This window comes from Charadrius vociferus, unplaced genomic scaffold (assembly GCF_000708025.1).
Source record: "Charadrius vociferus isolate BGI_N301 unplaced genomic scaffold, ASM70802v2 scaffold365, whole genome shotgun sequence".
Taxonomy (NCBI): Eukaryota; Metazoa; Chordata; class Aves; order Charadriiformes; family Charadriidae; genus Charadrius; species Charadrius vociferus.
The window spans coordinates 2,024,811-2,039,454 of record NW_009648559.1 but is presented as its reverse complement, the minus strand read 5'-3'; the positions used below and the strand labels follow the sequence as shown (position 1 = coordinate 2,039,454).

At 37.2% G+C, this 14,644-nt stretch overlaps 1 protein-coding gene across 1 annotated transcript; it reads right to left on the bottom strand.

The window, feature by feature from the left end:
* Window positions 1-490: 490 nt before the first annotated feature.
* BTBD1 (BTB (POZ) domain containing 1) lies at window positions 491-9,013 on the bottom strand. Its single transcript, XM_009886119.1, has 7 exons — window positions 8,861-9,013; window positions 8,111-8,216; window positions 6,328-6,525; window positions 5,887-6,079; window positions 5,261-5,348; window positions 1,846-1,992; window positions 491-955 (listed from the first exon to the last, which is right to left on the bottom strand). The coding sequence occupies exons 1-7, from the start codon at window positions 8,972-8,974 to the stop codon at window positions 797-799; spliced, it is 1,005 nt and encodes a 334-aa protein (XP_009884421.1). The 5' UTR covers window positions 8,975-9,013; the 3' UTR covers window positions 491-796.
* Between the last annotated feature and the right edge of the window lie 5,631 nt (window positions 9,014-14,644).

The following is a 14,644-nucleotide window of genomic DNA, read 5'->3' as shown; positions in this document are numbered from 1 at the left end:
CATCAATTGTGTCAAATTATTGTACGCAATCTTTGAAATGAGCATGAACTAAGTATTATTTGTCTGCAACTAATTGTTTTAGTATTAGAATGTCCAGTGATAAAATAACATCATTACAAGGCTTGTATTCTTATTTTCACATTATACATTTTCTTATAGGCACATATGTATATACAATGGCTATTTCCATAACCAGCTCTATGTTCCAAAACAGCCCTTCTCATTTAAGAGAGATTCTGGAAAGATTGGTTTATTGCTGAATTAGACTTAGTATGTCCTTAGTGCAGCTGCAGATGCTAAGTTCATTAATTCTCCCCGGCTCATCCAAAAAGTCAAGACGATAGCAATATGAATCCAGCTGTGCTGATGTACTTCAAAAAAATACAGTAGCAAGAGGGCCTGTTGGAAAGAAGAGTAAACTGGGACTACAGCAGCGGCTTTACTGTCTTTTCAGGACAGGCATACACAAGAAGTTCATAATGAGTAAGGATTTTCCAGTTCAAAAAATGAATTTTACTACATGAGAAATGAAGGGGTGAAAATACAAAGCAATTAATCACAAGTTACAATTTAAAGCAATCTTTTCAATATACAGAATACTTATTCCACCTGCCCTTTTGTTAAAAGGAAAAGCTGTATTACATTCTGCCAATAGCGATGCAGAGAAAATAGCTTTTCTGGTACCTCTTAAACAAGTTTTCACACATTCATGTAATTTCACAGAATTTTTTAACCGCCGCCAATAGTGAGCTGAAGTCCACCGATACACTGACACATTCGAGATGATCATGTGAAATTATGTATAAAATATTATTTCTGGTATCTGTCCATCTTCTATTGATGTACCATTGTTGTTACCTGGCGAACTATAAAAGACAAAGCATGTTTTGCTAGCAGTAGGAGATTCATGAATCACTTTCTTCAAACCCTTTGTTCCATAGTGGGAATCGGGACCCTGAAAAACATCCAAAGAGATTAGCATTTGAATGGAAGTGGGCAGCAAGACCCGTAAAATGTTGAAGTTCAAACACTAATGACCTTACGTTTTTTAAATAGTATAAAATTTCTTTACCCACATCATATAAGTTATACACCAAATCACAGACAACAGAAGCAAGTGTCCCATGTCTAAATAACAAAAAAGAGTTTATCTGACAGAAGACTTAAACCACTTGATTTTATCCAACTAGAAATGAATAAATATTTTCCAGAATTTCTCCTTGTCATACAGGTTGTCTATATTCGCACTTAGTTCCCTGTCTCAGCTTCTTTTAATGTGTAACATTTTTTTCCAACCCAATCAACTTTGATTTTTGTATAGGGAATTATATTTAAAGAATATCAAAAGATTTTTGAGAAAACATTGAATAAATTTGTCCATAACATTGGTTCCTAGAACAAATGCTTCTTTCCTATATTTCAGCATTAGTATATAAAAAGTGATAAAAAAGCTTTCAGTTTTCTTGACTCTAGCTCTAGCTAGTGATTAGAATATCCTTGATAAAAGAAACCAAACTTAAATTTTGAAAGACAGCTGCCAGATTGAATATTCTAGATAGTGCTTTTGCCCACACAGAACCAGTGACTTCCACTAGGATTCATTCTAACTCTTACATCAAGCCAGGAAGTAGGAAGGCACAAAGGGTCCGGTTATGAATTCTGTGCTGTGGCACGTAAGAGAGGTAGCAGTCTTAAAAGTTACTCTGGAGTTTAGCTACGTCTTTCTTTAGCACTAAACTGGAAATAAATTCAAGATCTAGAAGACACTTTCCCATCAGAAGACAGACAAAAACCCAACTCTTGCATCAAAATAACATTTTCTTCTACACCGTTAGGCATCCTTACTTTCAACGTTGCACAAGCTGTGTAGCAAACCGTTGGCAAAATCTCTATAGGTTCTTTGAACATAACTCTGAATGTACTGGCTGTTCCATCACAACTAAATCCAGTATCATTTTGTCCTAGCGTTTGGTTCTTCTCGTAATCAATTATCTGTACAAAAACATGAAAATAGTAGTTTTAGATTTACAAGCTTGAGAAAGATGTTTATTGCATGAATAGTAGAACATTACAAGCAAACGCTTGCCTACTCCACCCAGTTTAATTGCAAGGATAGTGCAATCTCAGAACTAGAATGTAGGTGTAGTTTCCCGATACCATTAGGGTTGACCCAGCAGCGTGCCGAACGATGGCTTGTGAGTTTTACGCAGGCTGTCTCCAATCTGCAGGCTAGATTCAACACTGCTCCAACCAGGTTATAGTCTTTGCTTAGTAGGTGAAGAACAGCTCTTAGATCTTCAGCTTCTGACCTTCATATACTACTTATAATCCTGTACTTAGATTTGCTGATCTTTGTACACCTACACAGCCCACGTGAGGGAGCACACTCGCTGGCTATGGCTAATTTGGAAAACAAGTTTTTACAGACAATGATACATTCTTAAAAAGAAAACAAGAACTTGTGGCACTGTGTTTTACACAATTTATTTCTATTCTAAAATCAGGATAAAAATTACACTCAGACTACACATTTTCTTTTGTCTTCAATTTTAGTGGCAAATAGGGATCCCTAGCTAAGATGTAGTAATAGCAGTTACCTCACTTCTCATTTTGGATCGCAATCCTGATCCCAAACACCTCTTGCAGAAGTTGGATATCTGAGCTTTAGAGTAACATGAACACTCCTCATCGTTATTGCACTTACAATCCTATCAATTTTAATATTTTATTATTAAATTGCCATATATTTTTTAATATTGCACAAATGAGATAGAGCCCTATTCTAGGCAAAATGTGCTCAATTTTTTTTCCCCTAGTCACAATCGATAGAAATATTAACAATTGTAATGCTGAAGTTCTAAGCCCCTTTCACATAAACGATATATTTGCAGTAAATATTATCACTACTTTAAGACAAGTATTAAATGTTTAACTCTCTGAAACTCTGCTAGTACTGATGCAGGTCCAAGAAGAAAGGTAGAGACACAGAACTTAGATACCTGTCTGAAAAGATTGTGACAAGAAAGTTTCAGATTCATCAGGAACTGGGGATACTTACAGAATAAAAAGAACCTAAGATGGATGGCCTTCATCTGAACCATAAAGGTACATTACCCTTCCAGTTTGGATCAGGAGCATGTTTTTCAAGTGAATCTCTTGATCATTCCCATTTAATAGGCTTTGGTTTGCCTTGCAAGAACTAAATTCTTTTCAGATGAAATAAATCCAGCAAAAATGCTGAGGGAGCACACCAAATGCTCTCATCTGCTAACGGGAACTTAGCCGAGAGGATCAAACAAGAGTTAATGAAAAGTAAAAATCCTCAAATATGTATAGTATAGCTGCTAGGTCCTCTTTTGTTCTAAAGATCTAATCTAGTGAACTATGCTACTCATTTACGTTTCTATATAGAGTTTGAGAAAACCTAAGTGATGGCACTTCGAATCAAGGAATTTGCAAGTGAGCTTTTAAACTGGGGAATGTGGAAAAGCCAACAAATTCCTTCAAAACCTCATTCCAGATACATTCTGTTTGGAACATCATAAGAAGAAAGGCACAACATTTTTATCTGAAGAGACAGACACAAAATTCCTATCCTTAAGTACAGGATGGTCAGATTAATCCAGTAATATGAAACAGAAGACAAATAAACTGTAATTTAAATAGGATTCCCACAAATGAACCGAAACAGCAGTTCCAGCACATGCTAGAAATCTATGAAATAAGATAGAGACAATGGGATTTCTGTCCCTAAATGAAGTCACTGATTCTTTCTTTCATAAAATTTCCCACACGCTTAATATATCAATGTGACGGGATAGAACCAGGTTACGAAATACGCAGCACAGAGTAAAACTATGCCAGTCACGGAATGCTAATACCTTGTTAGAAAGCTTAGAATCAAATAAAAACTAATCTCGATAAGAAAGAGAATTCAAATTGACTGAAATTCCATACTTAAAAAGGAAAAAAATACAGTGCTGGATCAATATTACTAGAAGGCAATCCTGACCACAACACGCTAAGAGAGATCAAACAGGCTACAAGAGCAGGAAATACAATTTTAGTGGTGTCTTCAATTACCCGTTCAGATCGGGCAAGTGTCATATCAGGACATGAAGCAGGGTTGACATTTTTAGATGCTATCACTGACCATTTTGTGAGCTTGCTAACCAATTGCTCAGTAGGAAGAAACGCAACCCTTGATTTGGTACTGAGTGCTGAGCAGGATCAGATTCAAAATTTCATAATGGAAACACTATGTAACAGAGTCTATAATATACTTGGAGTCAACGCTCCCACATGAACAACAAAAGCAAATCCACTACAGCTGTGCTAAATTTCAAAAAGAGAAAAATGAGGAAGCTTGTTCAAAAAAAGCTAAAAGGAGCAGTTAAGAAAATCAAATTGTTATAAGAAGCATGCAGACTACTGAAGGACATCACATGCCCAAGTACAGTGTTGGTACATATCACCTATTAGTAAAGGCTTGAGAAACAGGGAAAAAAGCTGGCATGGCAGATCAGCAAAAGGCTATTACTGGAAATAAACAAACAAAAAAGGACATCCTATAGAATCATGAACTTGTATCCAGAGTAAAACAGAAAAGTTCAAACTGACAGATTAAAATGTAAAAAATACAATTAAGCAGGCCAAAAGAAGGTTTAGGAACAGCTATCTGAAAGCATCAAAACCAACGTGAAATCATTCTTTCAACACAGCAGTAGCAAAAAGCCCTATAGACTCTCTGGTGGGCTAAACAGCATGAAGACATGAAACGAGCACAGTGGGCTTCCTGATGGCACAGCGGGCTTTTTTTATCAGTGACTACACGTTGTGTCACTGATTTCAGATTGCTGGTTATCTCTTTCTGGAATTACTAAAAACTTTACAAGGACATACTTTGTGCACAACTGAACAGATTACAAAGCTGTGAAATTCCTCTGCAAAAAGCTTACAGGAATTCAAGGTTAGACCAGACAAGTATCCTGAAGAAAGACTCACCAGGAGCTACTAAATAGAGAAACCAAATCGGTCTTGGGAAACACATATACTGAAAATGATGGAAGGACAGGAGAACACAAGAGTTTCATATTGTTCTTATTTTTCCCTAGTCATCCGCTTATGACTACTGTTGGGGACAAAACACAGGTTAGATACTTGCCCTATCAATTGCTTGTACCCAAATATACGCCAAACCTTTTGCAAGTACTACAAGCATAGTTTCTGCATAAGCCTGTTTAAACAGAATCTACTGTACCTGTATATTAACTTGATAGTCTGTGGGTCCATGAATAGATCCATATAATCCAAATCCCACTATGGAAATTCTTCTATTAACTGTGAACCTAGTAAAACACAAGCCAAGAAAGTAATTTAAACAACTGTGTCAAGTAGGAAAAAGACTCCCACTGAAGAATGGAGAAGTAAACTGAAAATTACATTAGCTTTTTTTTTTTCCCCAGTAACACTTTCTGTTTAGATTTCAATAGTAAGAAAAGTGCTTTGTAAGGTATCAGCTTTATAAGTTAAAGCTTTGCTAATCCCCCAAGATATTCAGTATCACTGAACAAAAAATAACCGGGTTCTTTTGAATATATCCAAAATAAAAACAGATGAAGACTTGGTATTTTAAAAAGGAATATGCAGCTAACACCCAATCACTCTAGAATGCACCCAATCCTCCTGAACTTTGATCTTTGCTACCTTGTGTTTTATGTGCGCAACAGCCTAAGTTATTTTAAAAAGCGGAAATGATCAAATGTGCCCAAACAGAACCAGCATGTTTGTTACTGTATCGTATGCCAAAAAGTTGAAGTTGAGTAATATATTCCCTTTCTTCCCACACTTCCCTGTCTCTCCTCCAAACAGTTTCAAAAACCATACCTAATCCGATCACTTGTTCCACTGTAGCCCCAGCGACTCTCCACTTGCTGGAACCTGTTAATGCTGCATTCTTTTCCTCTAAGGCAACATCTTGGTCGGTCAATATAATCTACTTTAGGCTTAGGATTGACAGTAAAATGCAGAAAGAGATTTACTACTTCCCGATCTGACAGGATTCCAGACTGAGCAGGACCTGTGGAAAGAAAAAACTTCTAAGATGGTTTGAAGAATTACTCCAACTGTTATATTTACACCACACGTATTTGCAGATGGAAGACGACAATATTTTCCAACGGCCAGAGCGTATTCTGCAGATTGTTTTGCTTTCATTTGTGCCTCTCAGCTTTTACCACTATGATATCAATAACAGAATAGAGTGTTAAGCATCTAAACACTGCAGAGATATGGTCTAATGGTAAGACCAAGAACCCCGAAACTCACCTGCTGCAAACTCTTCAATAGTCATTAATGGAAAACGGATTAAGGAAAGAGCTCTTCCAAGGACTTTTTGCTTGTTTCCAAATGTCACAGGCAGTTGTTGTCTTTGACATTCTGCTTCTGCCCAGCGAACAACAGCTCCAAAGAGTCTACTTTCTCGAATACTAAGGGTGTCTCTTTCTAGAACTGCACATAATGTGTCTAAAGAAAAAAAGTTAACAGATCAGTTTTCATTCAAACCAGTAACAGTACTAAACATCAAATAAGCTTAAAATGTTAAGTAAACACTAAGAACATTCATAATAAGACATAAAAGATAAGACAACTTATCTTACATGTAAGGAAATCTCACAATCGTGTATAGACTCCAAATTAAAAAATAATTTTCCTGCTTTGAAGACAGCGTATGAACTTCCTTCTTGACTCCTAAGAGTGTGACTATATATAATCTATGTAGTGACAACCAATATCCTAAAGAATTTCCATGGCTAGGGCAAGACCAAAACTGGAAGTGACCAAGCGGTGAATGCACACTACTAAAAAAACAAGTTATTCATGATGACATTGTCATATTCTCATCCACCCGCCAATCTGGATGCACTATAGACACAAGCAGCAGTGGTGCATACAAAACCAGTTTAAAGATATAGGAAAGTGATCTTAAACATTGACGTATTTGCCACCCACAAAGCTTGAAGGTGGAACACAGGAGGTGAGGCAAGGTACTCTCCCATGTTTTACAAAAGCAAGTTTTCCCATATTTCTTATTGTTTCGGCATTTTATGAATAATAGGTATGAAAAAATTCTCAGTTTATCATAGAATACAAGCCTTAAAAAAAAAAAAAAGTGTTTTCATAATCTGAATATTCTGTCGTCTTTGGGAATTTTTATATGCCCTGAATTTAAGCACGGCATATTTGCAGTCATAGAAAATATCATATTGGAAAGTCAAAACAGATTGGTACTGATCAAGAGTAAAGATGAACATGCACAGTCTGGGTACAGATCCCACTGAACACATATTAAAAATGACTACAATTTCCTTAAGCAGCTGGAACACCTTCCTTCAGTCTGAGTTTTTCACCCAGTCTAGCTGAACTGGAGTAAAATCTTACACACATATAGTAACAATGAAATTAAGTAAGCAAATTTACAACTGCTAGCTTTTCATAAAAGATGAAACAAACCAGCAGTTTAGGTATTTTTTTAAAGCTATTTCATAACTTGTACCTGATCTGTGCAACTCTGAATAAAGTAGTACCACGCAGCAAAAAAACAGTATGCTTCATGTTACACATGAAAAGTAGGTGTGGAACCCTCGGGGATGAGGCACAACACTCAGCAAGTGAAAGCTTTGGCTTTAATGAAAGCGTAGTGTTAACACAGTGGGAGCTCTGGGACACTGACAGTAATCAAATGGGGACCCAACGCAGCGGAACCCTGCTCAGGAGTGAAGCTCAAAGGAAAGCACTACAGAGGTGGATAATAAAACTTGCACTAATTAACATATCATACATATGCAATGTCCCGTTTTGCTCATTAGCAAACTTGCTGATATAATGCAGGTGCTGTTGTCCAAGAACCACAGCTGGCTGTCCTGCTGCCGCCCATACAAAGGTGGGTTCAGATGAGGGGGAAAGTGAACAACCCCAGGTTACCATGACAAGGAGATAAGATGTACTCGGATGGGGGAGGCAAACTATCCTGGGTTACCATAACACAGTCTTTTCGTGCCCTACAATTCCCTTCAGAAGTTTAATGCTTAGGACACCCCAAGTAACTTACCTATGTCAATATCAGTAAAGCCTTCTGCACTTATTGCATCCATAGTACTTTTGTCTATTGTGTCAAGACAAAGACTAGCAAGCTGAGGCTCATCAAACAAACGAGCCTAAAAAGGTAAAGAGATACATCTTCAGCATAACGTTGACAAACAACTAATCTTCAAAATCAAGTATTTTTAGTCTAGTACAGATCTAAATTAAAATAGGTCGATTTGTCTAAGTACTCTTCATGTTTACACCTTAAAGAGCACTTAAATTCTCAAAAGAGTATATAACTAAGGAGAATTCACTCCATGCAAGTTTTCCTTCATGCTTGTTTGTAGTTTTGGCAATATAACTAAAAAAAGTACACATGTACTTTCTATACGGTATTCTATACTATATTCTACACTGTAGAATAAGCTGGCTCCATTTGAAATGTCCCAGTCCATTGCATATTAAAAAAAAGAAAGGAAGGGGCAAAGGAAGGGGCAAAGGAAGGGGCAAAGGAAGGGGCAAAGGAAGGGGCAAAGGAAGGGGCAAAGGAAGGGGCAAAGGAAGGGGCAAAGGAAGGGGCAAAGGAAGGGCCTTTCTTCCACATTAATTAGAAGCTACGTCTAAAAATGCTAATAGAACAACAAGACATTTGCATACATAAATTAGACCATGTGATAGCAAACTCACTGTGAAGTAATATTTAGTCAGTTCCCTCCAAATACTGACTTTCCTAGTAAATCAAAACTTAAAAAAACTTAAGCTTAAATTTACCTACTTGAGTAAGCAGCATAAAGGCATTATCTGCTCGGAGGTGCTTCGTTAGAAAATCCACACAATGTGCTTCCAGGGCTGGGACTGCATATTTTTTAGCAGTGTATAAAGTAGTCATGACTGTTTCTGGACCAATTTGAACTTCATCTGAATAAAGAAACCTAGAAATCAATACACAAATACAGATAATAAGAACGTATCTTGAGAGGGGCAGTCGAGCAGAACGTAACGGTCTCTTTGCATTTAGAAAACAGGTCAAAGATTTGCACTGTGAACATTCAACAGTTGGCCATGTAGCATTTTTACAAATTAATACGCTAGTTAAAGGGTTGAAGAAAGAATATTACGTTAACCTAATGGCATACATTTGTTTTAAATATGTATACTCCCTAAGACTGCTCTGGCTGTACTAGTTATACATAGCTACCAAACTGTAAACAACAGCTGAGCCACAGAACTACTTAACATACAAATGCATGCTCCTTTGATTCACTAGGAAGAGCTGTATTTCTAAATATCAATACACAACCCTCTGTGGCTATATTACTGAACTTAATTTACTGACAGCGCGCACTACCTTCCCTGCCGTAAGGAGAATAGCGTCAAGAATTTATACCGTGACAACATCTCATGTCAAAGTTACTTTTCTGTACTGTTCAGAGGAGAGGAAAGGGAGCAATATTCTAGCAGATGACCTTGACTCTTCTATTCCTGCCATAGCAAAACACTCTGGCTTGTCTCCACTGTTTGAAGCTAGATGATTGGTTGAGATTTTAGCATAAGCTGCGAACCAAAAGACAGAAGCCTCCACCAAAACCAGAAAAAAAACCCTGCTTCCTGAGCAGCTGTTATTCGAGACGAGATCAGATAAGATTTATTTTAAGGTTCTGTATAGGAAAGATGACTTTTTAAAAATAACTTTTCTTACAGGTGACATTGAAGATAATCTTAGCAATACTTCATCAGTTTTTCAGATAATTATCAAGAATAGCCTGTGATTTACAAAAATACATCTGCCCCCAACACACAGGTGATTAAACGTAATAAACCAGGGCACATTGGCAAATGCAGGAATTCCACAATGAAGACCATGCCTTTTCTTTATATTTCTTACTATTTTTTCGTTCAAAACCTCCTGGAAATGAATGGTAAGCAACACGAAGAGACAGAAGGTGTGTTTAGAAGGGTTTTTAAATGTAACAATAAGCAGTTTGTATTTAACAGAAGAAACGTGTGAACTACAGGATGCTTTTTCATGAAGGACACGCTTGAGGGTCTATGCTCCAATCCCTCCCCTGCTGTATAGCTGGATATATATTAAGAGATAGCGCCCAACTGAAAGTGACAAATTAACTGGACTTAAGTGGTAAAAGTTCTGACAACTAAAATTTGCACAGCATCTCAAGTGGTAATTAAAACATTAGCGTGTTATCAACACTATTTTCAGCACAAATCCAAAACATAGGCCCATACAAGCTACTATGAAGAATTTAACTCTATCCTAGCCAAACCCATCACATTCTCCACCCCTTATTGCATATCATTTACGTCATGCTCAGGTCTCATGCTATCACAACATATCCTCATTAACCACCCCTTCCCCCATAAAATGTCTGTACTATGTACATAAATACCCATAAAATGCTCATTGAGGTCATTTGGTCTATGACTTTGGGCTCCATCTGTTATGGTATTCACTCAGTATAGAAGTGGTGTGCTGCATGGAGTTATGGGCATTATTGATCTCCGTATCTGTTTGCAGACATCAATCACCACAGGGCATAACAACTCACAGTTACAGAACGTGCGATATAGTTACATACTTTGAAACTGAGAAAACTCACGATAAGAAGCGTCAAAATACATTAAGAAAGTCACATTGTCAATTTTTTGTGTTTAATACTTCTAGTTTTTGACAACACCAATACTTTTCTGGGATTTTCAAAGCCAAACAGTAGTCTTTTGCAAATACTAAAAACTGTGAATTTGCAAAGGTGGCTGTAAAAACTATGAAAAATGGTAATAAAGTACATTGTTCTAGGATGTTGTACAATCCTATTTCCCTTAAGTATACAGATGGATGATCATGATGCATTCATCTACTCATAAAAGAGGAACTCTAGGTGTGTCTTCTCTCTAAAAATCCCTCTGCTCATGTGCCAAGAGCTCTGTCTGTGCTAACTCTCCCATTTGTGGCACGCCTCAACTAGCACACCTTTATGTTTATACCACTGTTCCTCTTCCACTTAACTCAGTGTGGCTCAAAATTGTTTATCCTTCCCCACCCCCCTTACCTTCTTCCCTCCTCTCCTCCCCTTCAAGAGACTTACAGAAACAACCTGCTCTTTAGATACTAATTTTATTGTTGTCATCCAGGATGGTGGGTGTGTGCATAGTGGAAGAACACTTCTAGTGACCAGAACAAGCAATTTTTCCAAGTGACCGCTCCATCACTCACTTTACATAAGCCTCTCATACATTTTATGCCACTTTACTTTCATGTTAGCACTTCTTTCTCCCCTAATCTTAGCATCTTCCCAACAGCTGAAATACTTTCACCATTATAAAAACACACAGGAATCTTTTTCCAGTTAGTCATGATTACCCCTTTATTTACTGCTTGCGAAAGTCCTCTGCAGAGACATTTGGAAGATGGATGGCTAAATTTGTGCCATGTCGTCACTTTCCTTTATACTATGATCAAAGGACAAGTTAAATTACTGTAAAATGTGAATGAATTTTTTAAAAAATCTTATTAAAAACAACAAAATGAAGCCCTAAAGCAGAATCCTACTGGGACAACTTTAATTTTCTTGACCACTGCTATTCAATTTATACAGTTAGAAACATACAAAAAACAAAAAAAAAAGAAAGCTGTTTAATTGGGAAGCAGATTCAAATTTTGTGACTTTGGTATTATTTCGGCTCTTAAGGATTTATCTGTCAAACTACTGAACTAGTCAACTGCTTTTAAAAAACACCGTCATGTTTGAAAACTCTTCAGGCAAGAAGAATACTGGACGATAAGCCAAAACACACGCGACAGTCATTTCTAAACCTTTGACCACAGCCAACTGTTTTCTAAGAAAGTTCTCTCCATTTTCCCCAGCCAATTTTAAAAGGCTCCCCTTTTCCCATCTTTACAGTTAAGAAGGACTACCCAACTTTCTCTTGGGGGAAAAAAGAAACTCGAAAACCTATTACTGGGATTACAGTGGTACTACCAATTAAAGTTACAGTTCATTATTTTTAAATACTTTAACTCTACAAATTTATTATTTTAGAGTCTCCTGTCAGAAAAAGGTAGCAACTGCAGCCAATTTTAAATTGTGTATGAATATATCCAAAACAAAAATCAAAAAAACAGGTATCACATTAACTTGGTGACTATGAGATGTTTAAATTGTTCAACGTCTAACTACTTTTTTCTTCCCCATAAACATAATTCTTGAACTACCATCTATTTTGCGACAAAACACTGGTAAAAGTTTACATCATAGGAAAGAGAAATGACACTCAGTCTCAATGGACAGATATAGATGGAATGATTTTTTTAAGAGAATTGGGAAAAAATTAATCAAAAAATCTTTTCTTTTGGATTTAATTTACAAGTAGGATTTGTCAGTACATCTTTACGAAACCCATCAACTACAGATAGGACCTAACAAGCCACATAAGTAAATAAAATGGGAATGAGCTGTGGAACATTACATAATTAGTAAGTTATCCTTAAAAGTTTTTGCATCACTTGGTCATTTCCTTCACCTTGATGTTCATTTGCTATGTGTATTCAAAGATCCCAACCTAACTTGTAGCCAATACACCTCAAAGAATTAAGAAAGGTCCTATAAAAGGCAACCATCATTATCTGACCAATTTACTAATGATAGATAAGAGGCTAACAGTGCAAAGTATAATTCTTTTCTCTTCTGGCCAACACCAGGAAAAAAAAACAGGTTGTCTTAGAGTTGGTATACCTTAAAAACTGTATACACGAGCGTGGAAGAAGTCCAGTACTGGTCTGTACTAAAGAAGTTCTCCTTCAGTATGTTTTTAACAAGGTTTTACAATGCATTATTTATTCCAATATAAGCTCAAAATATAGATGTAATATGGAAGAATGTCCTAAAAAGCTGCCATGTGTTTCATACCAAAGACGACATCAAACCCGAGATGTTTCAACTGTTCATCAGTCTGGTGATATTTAGACAAGATGCAAGTATAATCAGTTTACTTACGTAAGTCCCCTGGCCATTACGTACTAGCAGCTCTACCAATACAAGATGGCTTTTGTTTGCTTCTAACAACATCTCCTCATTCACTTCCACAGTTTTCAAATATCACCCTTCTTATCTCTACTTAGAACTCTCCTGTTTCCATGTTTATATTTTTATCCAAACTTCTCTCCTTATATTAACTTTTCACTGTCCAGTGTTTTTTCTACATATATACAGACAAACACATGTAAGTGGAGAGTCATTTACTTTTAACCTTTGAAACCATTTTGCTTGAAAGACACTTCCCACTATCTCCCACTCTGCTACACAAAATCTTCACCTTGCCATTACCTCTTTGCTAAGAATCGACAAAATAAATACAGTTCATTTGCTAACAGCAACAGAGAGACATTGCTGCTGCATGGTAGTTTCTTGGTTTTTTTCAAATCAGTTGCTGCAAGTCCTGTGTCCATGATTACTAAAAGGACTAGATGACTCTCTTCTCACTGTTCTCATCTGTTAGGCCTCAAAACAAAGGGAAAGTTGCTAAGACTTTGGAAGTTTTCCTATTACAGAAAGTTTTGAGCCATTACATATTTATTTCTACGCAATAATGTTACTTGTTTACCAAACGTTTGTTACAGAAGTCTGTTTCATATATTTTACAGAGGTTTTGCCTAGCAGAGGAGTTTCTTTGAGAAAAACCTTAAGGTTAAGCAGTTTAGTCATATTACCATGCCACATCCTAATGACCAAAGAAACTATCAGTAATTGTTTCTATGAACACCATAGATTTTATTTACGACTATACTAAGTAAAAAGAAATGGTAGATAAACTCAGCAGTTTTGTGAACATGAGAAGTAGCAGATCCTATTCTGCCCAAATTAGAAATCACTAACCCATTTTACGTACTTTTTGCCATCACTTCACTCATGGTCTCACTTGGGTGGTTTGTATGTAAAAATCAGTTAGTTACTGCCTTCTGCTGCATGTTCACTCTCCACCCAAAAGTATCTGAAATGTGTGATTACAATGGGTATTACTCTGGTAAAAAGATACAACGATTTATTACCACCACTGAAAAAGAAAAGTGAACAGCAAGATGAGTAAAATTTTAAAGAAAGCATCAAATGAAATGAAAAGCTTCATGAAACAGCCTCTGTCCCTTCTTAGCCATCGGTGGATGGATAGCTCAGAGGAACCACTAATTCCCATCGTCTTACTTAAAAAAAAAAACCCACAAATTGAATCAAAAGGCCAAACCAGACACCCACCACTATCGAAGTACTTTTCTGAATGGACAATTAGCTGCCCTAAAATTAGGGCACTTCTCTTGGGAAAAGGATGCAGGGGAAAGAGCAAGAAGGAACCAAAATGTGTTCGGGGCGGGGGGGGGCTTGACCTTGCGTGCCAGCCCACAAGGCAGTTGGGCATCTTCTCTGTATCTGCCCCCACGGACACGCAGACGGGGAAAGGAAGGGCTCTTTGGGGACAGGAGCCAGGAGGGGCCCTGGAGCGAGGAAATGCCACCAGTGGCCGCGCGGGGTCCCCCCCCCGGCCCGGCCCGGCC

Excerpts from the sequence above, each read along its gene's own strand:
- BTBD1 (XM_009886119.1), bottom strand. The coding sequence starts at position 8,974 with ATGACTACTTTATACACTGCTAAAAAATATGCAGTCCCAGCCCTGGAA. Across the intron at positions 6,080-6,327 it reads TATTGAAGAGTTTGCAGCAG|GTCCTGCTCAGTCTGGAATC; the intron begins GTGAGTTTCGGG and ends TTCTTTCCACAG. Across the intron at positions 5,349-5,886 it reads GGAACAAGTGATCGGATTAG|GTTCACAGTTAATAGAAGAA; the intron begins GTATGGTTTTTG and ends GTGTTTTACTAG.